At 42.2% G+C, this 19,355-nt stretch overlaps 1 protein-coding gene across 5 annotated transcripts in view; it reads left to right on the forward strand.

Moving 5' to 3' along the window:
- Positions 1-3,795: 3,795 nt before the first annotated feature.
- Positions 3,796-19,355, forward strand: part of ABCC4 (ATP binding cassette subfamily C member 4 (PEL blood group)) — a 154,996-nt gene continuing 139,436 nt past the window's right edge. For 4 of the 5 annotated variants that reach the window (XM_061361080.1, XM_061361079.1, XM_061361082.1 and 1 more), the window contains exons 1-2: positions 3,796-3,988; positions 17,149-17,259. In XM_061361080.1, coding sequence (XP_061217064.1) covers positions 3,915-3,988; positions 17,149-17,259 — 185 coding nt within the window. In that variant the 5' untranslated portion in view covers positions 3,796-3,914. Of the gene's footprint in view, positions 3,989-4,477; positions 4,581-17,148; positions 17,260-19,355 lie in introns of those variants that run through there. The other variant, XM_061361081.1, reaches the window with a different exon arrangement.

The raw sequence follows: 19,355 nt of genomic DNA on the forward strand, positions 1-19,355 counted from the left end.
TAGACACCTGAACTGCACCTTAATTTAAAGAGAATGAATAAGTCAATTAGTATAAATAAGAAACTGTGGCATGTATAAAATTAACATGGGGATGTAGTAAAAGATATGAGGAAAATAGAGATGGCTAGTGGGGTAACAAGAAGAAATAGGAAGAGAAGCTGAGGTATCCCACTCTGATCACCAGACTGAAATAGCAAAACTACTTACAGCTTGGTTCTGCAGCACTGACATTTGTGTTCTGCAGCTTAACAAGAACAGGCTGCTATGTCTGTATTGCAGAAGGATGAGAAGCGACTCTCGTGGATACGTCAGTGAGATGATGAAACAGGCCACCGGATAGTGAGAAGCTGGGCTGACAGCCAGTGGGACAGCCTGTGTTCTTGCCTGTGGCATGGCAGCAAATAAGGCTGCCTGTTTGTTTTCTCAGGCAGGCATACAGTCCGCCTTTCTGCCTGGCTTCAATCAAAAAAACATTAAACTCAAACAATGTACTGTTGTAAAGCCTTCACATTCTGCTATCATAGCTTGTCTCTGGGAAACTACTCCCTCTGATGTCTTGCAAACAGCTTTGAATCTGACTCTGTCCCTAATACTGCCTCGGAGACACCATGTAGTGCTCAGCAAATCTTTAATACATTCTTTTCAGACACACTCGTGCATGTCCTGGTTCTCTAGGTGACTCTCAAGGCCCTGCGGTATGACGTGGTGAAATTGTTCAGCCCTGAAATCAATGGCTGTTTGTCTGAAAGGGAGAGGTTATAGGGCTACATCCTCCACAAGAGTAAGCTTTCCTATTGCATAATAGGAATTTCCTATTACATAATCCTAGTGAGGTTCCTATTGCATAACAGGGATCAGTGGCTGTATTTCACCTTAAGGTCCACACTCTTCTTCATTCACCATCTGGGATTCGGTTGAAACTGCCCAATTATCTTCTCAGGGTTCTCAGAACAGCAGTTTGTGAACTCCTGGTACTTTAGTGATAAGTGCCACAGAAAATGCACATAAAGAAACTAGTCAGTCTGACTGCATTCAGAATGAGAAGAGAGTAGAGCGAGGGTTTCAAGCCACACATTGTACAAATGCTTAATGAGTGACTATGGTCATTCTTGTGCAGTGAATAAACAGGGAATCTTGTGTGTTTTCATGTTGGGACACCCTCTGTGATCATAGAATTGATTTCCTTAGCACAGTGTATATGCATAACAGGTTTAATGCAGATGCAACTGCCTTAATTTGGCCATTACCCTATTTGAGTAGTTGGCTTTGCTAGACTGTTACCTGTATTGCAGATTTACTAAGCCGCACATAGTGTGTTTATATCTTGCTTTTCTCTCTCTCTAAACCAGAAAGATTATTAATTTCATTACTCTGTTATTTTTCCTTCCCCTTCCCGTCCATATGCAGTCTCAGATTTTCTTGAGCATTTTAGTTGCTAATTGCTTCACACTTCTTTATTACTGCCTTGGTTTCTAATGGTTGTTTGCACACTTGACAGACAAGAGTTACAGATTCATTTGGCTTTCAGGGTATTATGGGGTTTGCTGAATTTTATTTTCCCCTTCCTTTTTATTTTTTCCTGCTCCAAGAATTTGCAGGGTGTTTTGTTTTGGACTTATAAGTAAACCCTAATACCTATTTTAAAACCAAGTAGTGCCAACATTTGTTGCTGATAAGTCCAGCAAAGGAAAAATGTACTTCTTAAGGTTTGATCTTTGTCCTTTTCCTACCATTACAATCACACTGCAAAAAAATGACTTTAATATTTTGCTTTAATACTTTTAACTGCATTTTTTAAATAAATTAAATGTTCATGACCCGTATTCTATTTCCTTGCCCAAACTAAGAAATGTTTGTATAATCTTTCATTGCATACCTACTTCACAAAGGTAGTGTTTCATGAAGTCAGTTTTAGATTTACATCTTCCTTTCTCTCACTGCTTGACCCAAACTTTACTGGTGGTTTGGGACTTGCACGGGGCTGTCATACCTTTTAACTCTCCTATCGGTACCAAGTTAGACAAATTTGCTTCACAGAAATCTAAGCCTGACAGATTTTGCTGATGGGCAGAGCTTTTTTTTTTTTTTGTATGTTTTGGGAGATTATTCAAATTAATTATTCAGGTTCTGGAATACATGTCCTTTCAAACCACTGCACCATTTCTGTAAGTTTATTTCCTTGTTTTAATCTGGAAGGATCACAGACAGTTGTTGACAGGTGTACTACTTAGTGCTTGAAAAATTCTGTGACATGTTGTCTATGCTCAAGCAGTGCATGCTGCTGCCAACCTCATCACTGTTTACTGACAGCAAGCTTAAGCTTGATTTGTCTGGCTTATGGTTATCATAACATCCTTGCAAGCGTGAATTGATGCTGCTCCTTCAATAATACAGTGTGGCCCAGACTCTACCCCTTTTATCTCAACAACATTGTCAACTCCAATGCCTCTAAGGTAAGTCAGATGCCACCCCTGTAAACTGTTTCACTGGCAATGCATTTTAGTGGGAAGAGACAGGGCTGGTTGCATGAGATGAATACACAGAACATAAGAGTGGTGCCTGTCTTGGGGCTGGCTTAGCTGGGCTGGAAAGAAGCCCAGGAGTTCAGGACTGTGATTAGTTGTACGAAGTCTGGGTGGAGGATATAGCCGTGTATATCAGGGGACAACACTAGGTTCAACCTGAAATACAGGAGATTCCTTCTGAAGACTGAGGGTGGTCAAGCACTGGCACAGGTTGCCCAGAGAAGTTGTGGAGACCTTGGAGACCTTCAAAATCTCTCTGGGCATGGTCCTGACAACTGCCTTTAGGCTATCCTGCTCAAGCAGCAGGGTTGGACCAGATGACCTCAGAGGTCCCTTTCAACCACAGCCATCCTGTGATTCTGAGACCACAGAAAAATAGCCAGTATGGCAGGGACCCATACTGCCAATTACATTGTCATGCAGATTAGCAGTTCTTTGTTAAAGATACATGTCCCGCAGTCACTTGCAGTTTCCTCTACTCTCTTCGGTTGTACTCCCGGTGGCAAGCACAGTGACAGTAGTGCAAAGAAGTCTGGTGGTCACTTGCTGAACTTTCGAGAATGGCTTCAAGGATTTCTGCAAGGTACCATCTCCTGGAATATTTAATTCCTACTACTAGCTACTCTTTCATTTGCACCACCAAACTATCCTAAATGTTGTTAAACAATGAGGAGTCTTTTTGGTTTTATTTTATTTTATTTTTTTTTACAGAATCATAGAATCACAGAATGGTTTGGGTTGGAAGGGACCTTAAAGGTTATCCAGTTCCAACCCCTGCGATGGAAACGGACACCTTTCACTAGACCAGGTTGCTCAAAGCCCCATCCAACCGGGCCTTGAACTCTGACAGGGCTGGGTCAATGGAACCATCTGCAACATCTGGGAAGGAGAGGTGACAGCAAGCATTGCTGGTGATATTTGGTCCTATTAAGCGGACTCACCCCTCACCCTTAGTGTGTTTTTCTACCCCAAAAGGCGCTTGGCACCGTGCTCTTCGAGGAGATGCATTCCATCTGGAAGGGACACACACAGAGGCGAGAAACCAGGGGCAGAAGAGCGAAGTACCCCCAGCCCGAGGCTGCCTCCACGCTGAGGTGACCCATCGTGCGGCACTCGTCCCCAGCCGGTGGAGACGCGGACAGCCTGAGGGGCGGATCCCGCCCGGCGCGGCCTCCGGGGCTGCCCGGCGCCTCAGCTCCGCGCTGTGGCGGGAGCCGCGGGCGAGCTGGGCCGGCAGGAGGCGTCCTGCGGCGGGAGGGAGGGACGAGGCGGGGGTGCCAGCGCTCCCGGAAACAGCGCCGGCCGGCGGCACAGCGGCGGCGGCTGCCGCGGTGGGAAGTCGCTTCTGGTCCTGCGCCCTCGCCGGGACGGGTTGGCGCGGCGGGCGGCATGGAAGCGGTGCCCCGCGAGGAGAAGCCCAACCCGCTGCGGGATGCCAACCTCTGCTCCCGGCTCTTCTTCTGGTGAGCGCCCGGTCTAAGGCACGGGGGAGGGCGGCGGCGCTGTGCCGAGGCTTAGAGCCGCTCGCCTCACTTCACTTCACCTCGCCTCACCTCACCTGGTCGCTGGGCTGCGGGGCCCAGCCCGCGGGGACGGGGTGTATGTGCTGAGCTCCGGGTGAGGGCAGCTCGGGAGGGTCCGGGCGCCTCGGCTGCGGGCGGGGGGATGGGAGGTGCCTGCCGGCGCTGGTAGTGCCGGCTGCCGGTAGTGACTGTGCAGTCGCGGCTTGGCGCCGGCGTGTCAGCCGTGCCGGCCGGGCGGCCGCTCGCACGCAGGTGGCTTCTGGAGTGCGGCGAAGTCTCCTAAGGTGAAGCCGGCAGCCCGCGACGGGCGGGAATCCCCGGCGGCGGTCCGGGGACAGCGCAGCCCTCGGCCTGCACGCCTCCGGCGGCCCCGTCGCCCCGCTGGAACACGTGTTCGATTCCCTGGGGAGCTGCGGAAGCGTCCTCCGCCGCTCTCCGCTTCCTTGCCCGGGTCCCCCCGGCCGCGTAGGGGCTGCAGGGCTCCTCCCTGGCACTGCTCCTCTTCCCCGCTTTCATAACGGATCGCGGCCAGGTATTGCTCATCTCGTCAGGGTTTGCTAATCTTGATTTCGGTGTGGGGCTTTCCCCCGCTTGAACGAGGTGGTTTCTGAGCTGAATAGCGGCGTGGGAGTTTCCCTATGGCGGGGCAGCAGCCTGGCTGCTCCCATCCCCGATTCAGCTGCAGTCAGTCTGCTGATTTGGCCCTGGGGAGGCTTAGGGCATAGCAGAATGAAGGCAGGGTCTGCAGAAGTGCTCCACGAGCTTCCGTGGGAGCAGATGACTGCTGGTCCAAAGTTAGTGCTTGTGCTCTTACCAGTGGAGACTTTGGCATGGGTATGTAATAATAACTCAGAGCAGTGAGGAATTAACAGCTCAACAGTGTAGTTGCTTAGAAATACAACTGGAAAAGAGGTGCAAAATGAAATGGCAGAACTTCGAGCTTGGCTGTCTTAGCAGATCCTCTTTGGAAGAGAGCAGTTACAGAGGTAGTGTAGATTGTTCATCACCTCCTTTAGCCAGAGTCAGGGTCATACTGTGTTCTGTGGGGGAGGAGGGAGAAGGAAGAGGTGTATGGCAGGTGGGGCTCTTTTTTTGGAAGCCTCTGAAACAGAAGTGAAAACCACTTTGATCCTATAAGTGACTCAGAGCAGGTGCAGAAATCCCTTTTGAAAGGTAGAGAGATTTTAAAAGCCCTGACAAATTTTAACTAAATATATTTTCAGTTGTGGAGATGGCCTTAGAGGTACTCTGTGCAGAAAGGGGAAAAAAAGGAGGTTGTGCAGAACTCTATGTTCAGTATTTTGACTTGTAGTTTCTTTTTTGATACTGGGGTAACAGTGTTGGAAATAGCTTTGCTAGGAATCCCAGGCAGAATGGGATGGGATGAACCTTGGTTGGCCATGTAGCTTTCCAGAGCTCCTTCTGTTCAGTACCCTTTCCTTTGCTCTGGAGTCTTGTGGTGGTACTGGTTGTTTCGCCAGAAACAGCCCAGCTGGAAGTGGAAAAGGAAGTGTGTGGTGCTCATAGCTAGGTTTCTGACGGATCATATCATCCTTTTTTAACCCTTCTCTATTAGTCTGAATGTATTGCAGTGAAGTGTTCAACAGCAACAACAAAGTACCTTAAATTTCCCACTTTTTGGGTGGACACCTGAAACGTTCCTTTTACCCCAGACATGTTTGTAGGTTCTCACTGTGCAAAGGGGAGGGTAGGTAGAAGTCTGTGCTGCAGGATGACAGGCCTGCTGAAAGGCCAGAGATTGACTGTGACTTCATGCTTTGCAGTCAAATGGTAGTCTGTAACTTTAGGGCTTGTGCTTTGAAAAAGGGTTTAGTGGGATATGAAAAGCTTTAAAATGCTCTGTGTACTGGTTTCAGGCTTTCACAGCTGTATAATTCACAAGAGTGGAAAAACCGTTTTAAAATCTCTTTTACCTGTGTTGTATGTCATAATGAAAAATACCTGTATATCCTTGATGTTTACTAGCCGGAAAGCATTAGTATTTTCTTAGTGAAAGTTTCGGGTGAAATGTTGTCTGCAGTGGCTTAAATTGAGTAAGCAGAGGCTGTCACTTTTCTGCAGGTTAATATTGTTTTATATGAAATCAAGGAAGTATTGAAACACACTGCATGAGCTATAAATCTCACTTTAGGGGTGGCTTCAGGAATTGCTCTTCATTTCTCCAAAGTATATAGCATCTGACAGCTGTATGAGTACTGCTTTGGTGCTGCTTCATTTTAACTGCCATCTCGCACAGGATGTTCCAAAATGTTTTTTTTCCGAAGAACTGGAAAAGCAGTGCTTGAGGAGGGCTGGCCTGGGAGTAGCCACAACCACCATGTGATTGCTCAAGTGTGCCTGCTCTGCTCTCCCAAATCCCAGGTGCTGGCTGCTTGTTATTAATGAGGGTAGAAAGTAGGGCATTGCAGGTAGCTAGGCAAGGGTTCTTCTTGCATTTATTTTACTTATATTCTGCTCCAGAAGTGCAATTTCACCATTGTAAGGAAGCATACTCTCATTTGTTGCCGGTGGTGCAGAAGAAAAGCTAAAATTATTGCCTGGCAGAAACAGGATCAAACTCACAGGAGAAAAGAAGTCATGTTTTCATTGAATTATAAAATGAAGGTAATGAGTGTGTAGGCTGAAGACACATTCTTCTCCCATTGTTCAAAGCTTGTCTTCTTGCTTTTGGGTTGTGACTTTGACAAGTATGAGCTTGATGAACATTAAATGCTCTAGTAGCACATTCATGGGAAAGAGGAGCATCTGGATTGTGTATGAATATTGTTATTTTTATAATGCATCCCTTGTGTAATATTAGTCTGCATGTCTCAAGAATAAAAAGGTATTTCTGACAGAAGTATAAAGATCAGGGCAGTCCCAAAATATTCTTGTTATCCCTGTATCTCACTGAGTTGTCTGTATTAACACAGGATTATCAAGCTCAGGTTGTTGTTCTGGATGTTCCAGATGTGACTCTGAAGGTCAGTAGTTACTCTAGTAAGTTCTCATGCTCACCAAACATCTTTAAGTTCAGGATGGTAGTTCAGTTGTAAAGTTAGCAGAGCTGGGGTATATTTCTGGTTTAGTTCATCTATATTTTGTTGTGGTTTTGGTTTGTTGGGGTTTTTTTTATATTTTTTTTTTATTGCCGGCTCAGCTTGCTGGTAAGAATGAAGGCTTTGAAGGATGGATAGGAGGATTTTCTGTCTTTTTTAGGTATGTCCAAGGAAGAGAATTCAGTATTTCTTATGTTCAGACAGTTACTCTGTTGTAGAAACTGTTTTGAGTGCAAAAAGCCTTGTACTCCATACTTAGAGAACAGCATTTTCACACGTTTTTTTCTGCTGGGGATGGTGATGGGGAGTATTAGTAACTGTACTAATAAATCAATAATAAAAGAGTATCTTTTCTAAATATTAACACATCTTTGAGCTTGCATGTTCATTAAGCAGCAGGTGTATTTTTATTTGCTTATAGCGTTTGCTCCCTTGGGTTGTCAAAGGTACTCTAACCATACAGCAGTTGAATTTTTATGCACTCTGTTGTTCAGGCATCAAGTCTACTTCAGTGGAGAGTTACTGAACATGGGCTGTGATTAAAGTTTTAGAAAACTTTTGGCCTGTTAATAACATGAGAAGGAGGGCAAGCTGGAACACCCTGGAAAGGGTATCTGGTGGTTTTGCTCAGAAAAAGAAAAGAAATTAAAGTCCTGCTAATTTTAATACATTGTAATGTATTTTTAATAATAATTACTTACCCATCACAGACTTGCTGTGACTATGACACATTCTTGGCTCCTTTGGAGCACTGGATGCTATCAGCATCCTGAAGCTGGGTGCATTTTACATCATCACTTGACATGTGGCAGCTGCCATTAAAATAGCTGCATTAAAACATGAACTGAAAACTTGCCCCTAGGCATCTGTGCAGTTAATGATCCCAAGGAAGAAACAATTGGTTTATGATTACCTTTTGGTGTCTGGACAGCATTGTTCTTGGCTTGCTAAGCATGTGCTTTAGGGAAAATGACAAAACCACTAAGTCTTCTTCACATCTCTGACTTGGAGCGCAGTGAGAGAAGAGTGAAAAAAATCTTTACCTTCGGATTGAAATGTGGACTGAATGAGGTAAACACAGGCATGTGAGTCCAGGGATTTTAATCGATGACAGCACAGTATGTAGCTGTCTGACCAAAGGCATTCATGTTGCATACCTCCTGTGTAGCAGAATAAATCTGCACGCTTTCCTTAATATCTTCCTTCTCTCTCACCCTTTAGCTTAGAACCAGAAGGGCCAGTGACTGATTTAGTTGGGCTTCTGAGTAGGCCAAAGTATCACCTGCATTTTAGTCCTGTAATGTTGCTCTCTACAAAAGCATGTCTTGCCTTGCACTGAATGAAGTTAGGGAGAGAATTCTTTGTGTTGCTTGGAAGTTCCAGCCTGAGTCCAGCAGTGCCACCGTTAAAATTGTTCCATGTGCCTTACTTTGTCAGTGAATAGATTTATCAGTGAGGATTTTACATGTTCTTCAGGTAGCAAATGAGTATTTCAGTAGCATCAGTCATTGTAATTTGCCATCCTACCAATTCCCTTAAATTGGTGATGGTGGTGACTCTGAAATATGCCAGTTTGTAAAGATCTCTAAGGAAGCTAGATTTTACTTCATTTATTGACTTACTGGTGCAGGACAATTGTGGTACTGTAAGAAACTCTAAAGAAATATGTAAGTATCTGCAGTATAGGTAAACAGAAACCACATTTTCAATACCTAAAGAATGAAATGGCACTTTTTCTCAATTGAAAGAAGACTGAGGATCATCCATACAACTTTGTTTGAAGATAATGCCTTTTCATTTGTCAGATACTTAGTATCCTATAATCAAATTTGAATCATTCAGTGTCTTGAACTACTGCATTTATCTGTAAGTTTTGCTTGTTTGAATTGCAAGGTAGCTGTATTATGCAGAAGATACTGTTGACAATCACTGTTTATGAGCTAGTGAGGTTAAAATACGGGGGTAAAGAGTGCTAAATAGATTATATCATGTACAGCAGTGTGTATAAATATCATAATGTTAGCACTTGCTATCTACAGTAAATATCTGTGCTCAGATACACAATCAGATGAGCTGTTTTGAGTACAACACCAAACTTTTTTGCCTTTGGAATGCCTTAAGTAAAGCATGCTGTAGCATTCAGAAGAAATATCCCTCTTAAGTCCTTCAAAACTTAAAAATTAGGAGTATGTTGTGCCGTGTTTTTTTTTCCGTTTTTTCCAGAAATCTTTTTTTGTCCCCACTTCTAGAAAATTTGTCAAGGCTGTAAGTAGAGTGGAGAGGGAGATAACACGGTTAGATTCTGGGAATAGAAGCTTAAAAAGACCAGTCATCGGGTTTTGGGGGTTGTTTTTTGTATCCCTGATACTAGACCACTTGTAATACCAGTGTGAATTCACAGGTGATTTTAAATCTTCCATTACTTGTCAAAAAGGAAGTTAATACAGAAAACTGCTACCATTAGGTTTTAGTAGTTGTGTTTTCTTTTAGATATTGAAATCAGAGACCATTATGCTGAAGCAAACTTTCTGCTTAACACTGGTTTCAGGGTCTGAGCCTTTTTCTTGTTGTTGGTTATTGCTTTTTGCTATTAAACACGTATGGAAGGTGTTAACAATTTTTAGGTGCACTCTGGCTAAGTTGTTTCAGTGGTATCTGCTTTTTTTCCCCCTTTCCCCTTTCCTTGCTCTGTTTGTACTTTTTCTTGCCATCTGGAACATCAGGAAGTACATTAGAGTAATCAAGTATCTCATACCTGGCTGATGAAGGGTAGCTGAACAGCATGAAAATAGCCTGCAATAAATGCAGTTAAGTACCAATTGAGTTACTGTCAGCACCAGAAAGTGGATGTTCAGCAACTTAGCTGCTTATGCTGTGCTGTGAAAAAGCACCAGCTCAGAAGATGAGATGAAGCTGAGTATCAAAGGTTAATACAGTCTGGCATTGCAACTGGAAGCCTGAAGGGTGTTTTTGAGTTAACATGGCTTTGAAGTAATTTCATTGTATTCCTATTTTTATTTACTGTAAGCAATGAGAAAATCTACTGTTCAGGCTGCAGTAAGCCAGGGAGGGAAGTTGCAACAAAAACACCAGTTGAAAAACATCTCAAGAAATAACTAGAACTGACTGTGTTTATTAACTGTAGGTGACTGCGTTGATAAGGGACGTGGGAAAAGGCAGCTTACTGAAGAGAATGAGTGAGCGTGTGAAACACAGATAGGTTTAAAAAAAAATGACATGATGATTACAAACTATTGCAGTGATAATTACAAATTTTTGCAAAATAACACTGGAGACTGTCAGTGTATGTCCTTCTGTCTCTACATCCCATCCCAGCAGTGCTCCTGTGGACTGAAAGCAAGTACACAGCAGTGTTAGATTTGCACTGCTGATGTAGAACTGCAGCTCACAAAGGTGGATAATGAGCAGTACAACAAAGCAGGTGGACAGCTGAAGTAAGCTTTGGAGGATAATCAATATGGATTTATAACCAAAGGTCCCATGAGGAAACCCCATTTATTAAAAACAACCAACCAACCAAACCAAAACAAAACAAACAAGCTCCAAAGCAGGTAATGAAAGAGAACGAAATACGTGTTACTCTGCAGATTAGAGTTGAAGTAGTGCTTCCAAGCTGCTTAGAGAAATGAAATCCCAGTAGAGGAATTTGAGTGAAGAAAGACTCTCCTGTGCAACTGTTGAAAAATAACTGCAAATTGAATGTAAACAGATGATGCTTGTAATGTAATGCACAAATAGGCTTAAGAGGAATGGGGAAAATGGCGTTCTTAAGCCACTTCCTTAAGGAATTAGTTGATGAGGGTATAACGGATGTGGCTGTAAAATTACCCAGAAGTTAAACTTCTGGGTACAAATAAAGAAGGACGAAATTAAAAGATTTTTCTAAGTAGAAAAGCAGCCCATGTAGATTGATTTTTCTGACTTGGCTTGTGATAAAGCAGAGGCTTTTGGGAAACTGGTGAGAGCAACATTTTGCACTTATGCAGAGGAAGGTACTGAAATGTGTACGTGACTGACTATGGTGATACTATTGTGTGGCTGGTCAGGGCAATGGAAGCTGGTGGGTGTATGTCTGCCCAACAAACCCATCCTTTGATCCTGGGGTGTTTTTTTATTTGTGCCAGCTTTGTAACGTAATTCCAAATTTATAATGTAATTTGTAATGTAATTCCAAATGTGTCTTGGCTGATGTTCTGTGACAAACTTTCTCAGTTCATGAAGAGCTTGCAATATATGCCTGCATTTCTGGAAAGCTCTGCAAGCCTGCTCTGCAGTGCGAGAATGGTACTTTTTGGATCATTTGCAAGCAGGATATGATATAAATCCAGAGGTGCAGCAGGTCCTGTCCCTGGGTTAATGGACTAGTTCAGCTGGACACTGCTTTTAGTTTAATGAACTTACGTGTAATGTATTCTGGCTGAAAAGAAATTATTCTGGGATACTAGGAAACCTGATTTCAAAGTTTTCTCATTTAGGAAGTTGTATTTCATGTATGAAACAGAGTAGTGTGACTGTCCTGATTGTGTAAGGACTGTGCCTTTCAGATAGGGCCTGAGCCTCTCACACACTGTCTCTGTGAAGAAGGGGGTGACTTGAGACCTCCCCTTGATGTCTCATTTCTCTTACAAGGGTATGGAAACAGTGAGCTTTTTCTGAAGATCTTAGAGTGGTTCTGAAATTCTTTTGGAATTGCTCTAATTGCAGCTGCTAAAAAATTGCACTTTCCTGAACAACTACGTAAATTGTGGCTGGTTGACTGTTGTAATATTACAGGGTGTGTAATCCAGGAGTAGGGAACTGCAGGAAGTGAATGTTTATATTGTGGTCTTTGTGTATCTGCTAGTTCAGAAATGAATCACTTTCCTTTTTTATCAGTGCCCAAGGTACTGCTGTAAAGGTGAAAAGCTTTTTGGGGTCAGAGCAGTGAGTTTTGCAGTTGGCTATCTCTTGGGTTTGCACAAGGTTACAGGGGGGATTTTTTAAATTTGATTTTTAATCTATTCCTAGCGACATCAGTATTCTGGCAATAGCAGGGACTAATTCTGGGCTTCTTTCCAGACTGATGTCTTTGATCAGCTAATCATCTTGATAGAAAAAAGGCATTCCCAGTAGAACAGAAGGTACTCAGGATTCTTCCAGATACTCAGATTTTTGTGTGTAGTTTGTGCTAGGAAAAATTTGGGCTAAGCTCTTTGAAAAGCATCATGTGAGCCCTGTGTTTTTAAGAGTGTCTAAAATGAGGTGATGTGTAAAGAACCAAATAATCATGCAAAATTCTTAGCAAACAGGAAGATACCTGGGAAAAGAGAAGACAGTGGCTAATGGGTCCCATTTTTATTTGAGTTGAACAGCTTCTTCAGAGAGAAATACGGAAATGTGGTACTGAGGTGTGAGTCTTTACACCATGTTGTTTTTCTTCAGGCAACAGATTGCTAGCAAGTCTATTTTATACCCTGTCCTTGGGATAATAGTAGTTTGCATCACTGTCAATATATTCCCTCAATTTCTCTCGGTCATCTTTAATTTTGTTCATTGTTTTAGCTTTTTTATTAAAGAATAATGCAGCTTGCACAGGTTTTGTGTTCATAGCAAATTCTATTTTTCATTGGGCTTCCTCCCCAACCTCCCACTTGAAGAGATCAGTGTTATCTGATGTCTGTTTGGACAAAAGACAGGCCACTCTAACAAGTAGTCTTTCTTCATGGATAAGTTCAGGTTTCAGGGATGTTCTTTATGTAGGCCATTGCGTTACTTGCCAGCTTCCTTTAACAGTCCTCTTACAGCACTCTTTAATTTAACTGAGCCTTCAGGCAAGAGAAGGGCTTGGTTCGTTTGCTTGTTAGGAGTGTGTGACTCCAGTAACAGCAGGCTGTGTGAAATTGGTTGGTCTCAATTCTGCTCTAAATGCATAGATTCCACTGGGTGTAATCTAGATGTAGCATCCTGGTGGAAATTACTTTAATGATTGAATATGAACATTTGCTAAGTCTTCTGTCTGAAAGCGGACCTACTGATGTGAAGTTCAGCGCTTATCAGTGAGATGTGAAACTTGAACTGCTCTTGCTGTACAAAGAAATTGCAATGGACAAATAGAAGACCTCATTCTTGGGTAAAAGCTCTTCAAGGATTAAGCGCAATTTCAGAAGAAAACTTTTTAAACACCTTCTAAAGATCTTCAAGTATAGTCTACAGTAACACAACATGCTGTTAAAAGCTTTTGTATTCTCAAGACCTCCACAGTAGTAGTACATCCTGAAGATGAGTGTTCTGGGGGAGAGTAGTCAGAAAGCCCAACAATGGGTGATTATTCTATGTTGGTTCTTTTTGTCACATCCCCCCGCCCCCAACCCTGCAGAAACGTGGACTTCTGCTGAGTCTTTGCCATGTTGTCCATCATAATAAATGAGTCACAAAATGAATTACTATGGCTTTCTGCATACTCTACAATCCTTGCCTTCTTTAATGTCAACATATGGGTTATAGTGCAATGTATTACCATTTTCAAAATTATGGATTAAACTAATGGAAAAACGTGAGAAGCCTTGAATTTGCACTAGGTCTCATTGGAATTCATAGTCTGAAAACCTTCAGATTTTGGGCAGTTTTTACCCTGCACTATTATCTCCATCTGCTACTTCATTTGGAAAATCAGTCTGATGGTATGTACAGTGCTTGATTGGTGTGGAGATGAGGGGACAGAAGGGATTTGGTACAAATTGTAAGAACTCAGTGGAGGTGGGTATATCATCAGTAAGTATTTTAGAGAGTCAAGGCCAAAGGGTAAGTTAGATTATTCTAAGGAATTCTGTAGACTCGAGACCATTCAGTTGTGTTTCACCTGGTTGCTTTGGACATGAACTACACTATGGCTGTGGTCCACACTTTCTGCTGCTGTTGACTGCAGCGCTGTTTAAAACTGGTATTAGGAGCAGTCGCTCTCAATAGCAACATTGTTCCTCCTGTGGCTCGGTTGTGGTTTTTTGAAAAGTGAAAGTAAAGGAATGGTGTTCTACAGAGTAACATTAAGAGCATTGTTTTGTTTCTTCAAAGTGTATGCTAAAATATATTTTTAAGTGTTTTTTATTCTCCTCTGTGCATTCTCCTACGTGCCAGTAATGGACAGCACTATTCAGCACGGGTGAGGCCACACAGTTCTGGGCTCCCCAGTGCAAGAGAGACATGGGCATACTTGAGAGAGTCAGAGGATGATGCAGGGGCTGGAGCATCTCTCCTATGAGGAAGGGCTGGGAGAACTGGGACTGTCCAGCCTGGGGAAGAGGAGGGTCAGGGGGATCTCATCAATGTATTTAAATACCTGAAGGGAGGGTGCAAGGTAGGCAGAGGTAAGCTCTTTTCAGTAGTGCCCAGAGGCAGTGGATTCAAGCTGAAACACAGGAGGTTCCCTCTGAACATCAGGAAATACTTTTTCACTGTGAACTTTAGTGAGCATTAGCACAGGTTGCCAAGGGAGGTTGTGGAGCCTCCATCCTTGGTCATACTCAAAAGCTGCCTGGAAATGACCCTGGACAGCAGCTCTAGGTGGCCCTGCTTGAGCAGGGAGGTTGGACCAGATGAGTTAGAGAGGTCCCTTCTAACCAACCCCAGCATTTTTGTGATTCTGTAATAAATATTTATGCTCCTTGTTAAATGTCAGAATGATTTTTGTTTTCACCACCTTGGCAACAGTAGCTGGTGGAATCTCGTAACCATTTCCAAAGATGTGAGAAGGATTTATGCCTTTATTTTCCTGAAGGAACTGCCTCATCCTGATTCTCACGGTAAAAGAGCTGGGGAAGAGAACTTGTTCTCTATTCTTCCCTGTCAGACAGACCTGTGACTTGTTTATGGAGTAACTCTTTAATATTGATGTTGCTAGAGGAGGAACACTTGGTATCAGCCACATGAGTCAACTGAAGTCTGTAGATCTTTCCCATAACTGTCTGTCCTGGAGCACACAGAGCGTCTCTTGTCCAGAAGCCTGAAATTGTTTGAATGGCCTTGAGGGTATTTGCATCATGTCTACTTTTTACCTGTGGTTGGCTGCAAGAACTGTGGCTGAAGAAGTATTTCAGTGGAGCAGAGTCATTGTGTCAAACCAGGCAGAAGCTCTTCTGCTGGTTGGAGCAGTTGATCTTTGAGAGACTTTGTTAGGACCTGTAGGGAAGTTGTGGCAGGGATTGGAGCCCTGGTGCTATTTGACCGTAGAGTCCAAGCACCAGACTTGTCTGACAAGTACTTTCTGTTTCTAATTGTGCCTTTAACATACATTTAGGATTTAACAGCTCACATACACAAATCTTTAGTACTCACTCCAAGAGTTTAAAAAGGGCTGTTAGGCATCAAAGATGCTACTCTAAGGATAAACTCTTAATCTTTGAATGAGTCACACAAACACTGTGCTAACATGCTATGCAGTGAAGGTAAAACACTATTAAATCCCATTTGTTATAAGCAGTTGTGCCATGGAGACTGTGAAAAAGATTTTTGCAACAGTTCTGTCTTCAGTGAAACTCTCTGAACCCCTTCTTCTAGGATTCAGCCTGCCCCTCCACCTCAGAACTAATCAACAAACTTCTTATAAACCAGTGTATACAAAATGTAATTGGAACATGCCCGAGCAAGAAATGCAAAGCTAGTTGATGAGTATTCATAACCACTGTTGTGGTTGTGAATAAAGAAATGCCCTCATTGTAAACCATCCCGGTTTTGAATTCTCACATGTAGGCATTCCAGAAGATAATACACTTCACCTAGTGCACCAGGTGCTCTTTTAAAAACTATGTTGATGAAGTCAGGGGATAATTAAGCATCAGATACTAAACAGCAGTTATGAGCTTTCACAGGCAATAGAAACTGCACAGACACCTTGCAGTGAGTGCAAGAATATGTTTTCCTAAACAGATCCATTCCTGACCTCTTGCTTCTGATCATGTTGACCAGCTGAGAAAGCACTTGTAGTAAACAGGCCTGACACCCAAAATCTGCATTTCTTCTGGAAACCAGCTATCATGGATTTGGTAGAGAGACAGACTAAGTGGCAAACTGCAAGTTTCCTAACTCCCTAGCAAGTTGATCCCACTTGATGCCTGTTTCAGAGGTGTCATTCTCTTTTGGTCCATCTCATGATTAGCTTGGTCAGTTTTGTGCTTTCTGCCATGCATCAGTCTGCTCTGTGGAGTGCAGCTGAAACTGTTTGGATCTTCTTGACCTGTGTTTCAGGCTTGAAGAAGGATCTAGATGCATAAAAGCTAGTCTTACTGTTCCCTGACAGTATTATTTGAACTATCAAAATGCTGCATTTTCCAACAAACCTACAGTAGCACCATTAAAGTTTGTCTTCAAAGTGCTGTCATAAAATACTGAGCTTTTAAAAATCTGTCCACTAAGAAAACTGAGCTGTTAAGACAACATTTTCCTTTTTGGAATCTACACGCTCTGACTGCGTGCTTTTTGTTCGTATTTTCAAACATGGCTAATATCACTTCTAGTAATAATCCATTATTTACCCATTTTTACATGAGTGGTTGTCTCTGAGTTACTGACCTAATTGCTGTCAAGATGGTAGTTAACAGCAGTTAGGTTTTTTCCTCATGTAAGTGAATAGTCATGGTAGTTACAAAAATGTCTTTTAACGTGTATTACCATTTTATTTACAACTCTGTCAATATTTTAATAGTTGGATTAGGTTCTGTGTTTTTTCCTAAATATTTAAAGGAATGCTAATTTTCCTTAAACATATGGAAACACTGTAAGAAAACAGTTGCCTTAAGGCCAAGAAGAATTCTGCTGGCTGTCAAATAGGGTGCTATGGGCATAAAAAGCTTTAGGAAATGGAAAACATTTTCCCATTTGTGAAAGGGAGGTGACTTAATTCTTAGGTAAGAGAAAAGTGCAGTAAAATGCACGGGTGTTGGGTGATGCAGGAGAAGAGGAGGCAGGAAAGGGATAAAAGAATTAATAAGTAAAGAAACTACTCTTTTGGTTTGCTGATCAGTTTATTAATAATTTGTATGTAAATAGGTGGTTGAATCCCATATTTATCATTGGCCATAAACGGAAGCTTGAAGAAGATGATATGTATAAAGTGCTGCCAGAAGATTCCTCAGAGAAGCTTGGAGAAGAACTGCAGTGGTAAGAAGGAAAATAATTGTTCCCTTTTATTGAATTTCTGCTGGGGAAAGCAAGAGTTTTATTTCTGGGCTAAAATTAGAAGAGGTGGTTGTAAAGTTTAACAAAGTCTGCTGTCAAAAATGCTGATGAACTAACGGCAATATTTAGAACTTGTTTACCATGGAAGCATTTTAATGTTTTTTCAAGTTATACATTATGAAAATGCATTAGTCTTTCAGTTATGTTGTTTATAATTAATCTGACACTTCGCAGAATGCTTGGAAAAGAACACTTTTCATCAACTGTTACTGCTGTAATCCATAATAAATTAATGTGAGCCTTCTGTCCATGAGTAGAATAGCTGTGGAAACTTGAAATTTCTCTCTGTGAAAGTGGAGGAAAATCTTAGGGTTTTTACTTTGTTGTTTTCGGTTTTGACACAAACTGAATTAAGTGACAGCTGTCTACCCTTTATGTATGTGTGCATATAAATGTATGTATGTTGAAAATACGCCCCTCTTTAGTGAAGTGGATAGAATGCCTTGAACATCTGAAGCTTGTGTCTAGGAGGTGTTTTTAGTTTGTTATAAATACTCTTTCATGGACTGTGTACCAAGTCATGTTATTATGAACCCAGGAAGATCTCTCTCTTTTTTAATAGTGAAATATCTTCCAAGAATAACAGTTTGTCGATTGTCTTGAACCTTGCAATAGCTAACATTTTTGTCCTCAAATAATCTTTTGTTAAATATAATTGGAGGAAGTGGTGTCTCCTGGTGAAAGGTGGCCTCTGTATTAGGGAATTGTGGTCTTGCTGTTTCTTGCCATTACACTGAAGGTAGAGCAAATCAAGTTTTCTGATAGTTTGGTTGGGGTGAGAGACTCTTCAACAAGTAAAAAAAATCTGGGAATGAATGATTATGACAGGTCATGCATCATCCTGCTCTGGATGAGTTAACTGAAGGAAAAGGGTAGGTGATAACCTCACAGGAGTGCAGCTTTTAACATCTCTGTAGCTGGAGAGCTTTGCCAAGTTCTACAGCTGTGTCTTGAAGTTCAAGGAGTTAGCTGTGGAGGAAGATGGACTCTTTCCAATGATTCTTACAGTAAAAGCACACACTTTCCATGAGTCAGGAAATGGTAGAAAATACAGCATGCCAAAAAAAAAAAAAAAAGAAAAAAGAGTGGTTTTTAATTCTGTAGTGTACCTGGCCAAGAAGCACACAATATAATTCATAAATAGCCACCTAAGGAAGTAGCCTTTTCTCTTGGGCCAGCAAACACAGGAGAATCTACACAGTTTCAATTTTGATTCCAAAGTATTTAGACAGTAACTCTCTAACCCTTCAAGGGGGTTAAAAAAACAGAAAGTTTTATTATCCATACTGTATGCCTCAAACTTGTGTGCTGTGTTGCAAAATAATTTGGCTCTCATGCCTTAGACTCATTTCAGCTCTCAAACTAACAAGGTCAGAAAGTCTGGCAAGAAATATTTAGCCTCCAGAAGAAAGGGTGAGTATCCTGTCTGATAACAGCATGCTTTAAGAAGTCTGCTTAAGTTCTGATACTTTCTTCTTAAAATTGTGCTGCTTGTTACTGTCTTTGATTTTAATGTGAACAGATTGCTCCCTCCTTGTGGGCAGACACACGGTGATGCAAAGGTCTTTGCCACTCTGCTGCTGTAATCCTTGCCTTCAGAGAGACATGTGGAGTGTTAGGTGACAAAACTGCTGCAGAGAGTTGCGTTTGTGCCATATCTGCTTGTCCTCATCAAAGCACGTGGTAGGAAAAAGAAAGATCAGGGCATGAGAAGAGGTTGTTCATCACGGCCTCCCTTGGGAAGTGCAGTGCTTATATGACAGTGAAGACAGCCCATGCTTCCTCAGTTTAGTCCGTAGTCAGGAGATCATATGGTGTTAGGCTCTTAACTAAGTTAAGTGTCTGTCTGAACTGATAGAAGAGGAAAAAAAGGGTTCCTCATCAGCAAGTATGTCAAAGGCAATAGTAGCCAACAGTGATGAATTGTTTGTGGTTGTGCAAGGACGAATAGGCCTATAATAGTGTACTATGTGTTTATGTGAATGAGAAAACATGACTATCTGTTAATTTTGTGTTGT

Source organism: Neopsephotus bourkii, unplaced genomic scaffold, assembly GCF_033783945.1.
Source record: "Neopsephotus bourkii isolate Nb327-2 ecotype Australia unplaced genomic scaffold, CSIRO-AGI_Nbou_v1 NB_1052, whole genome shotgun sequence".
NCBI lineage: Eukaryota > Metazoa > Chordata > Aves > Psittaciformes > Psittacidae > Neopsephotus > Neopsephotus bourkii.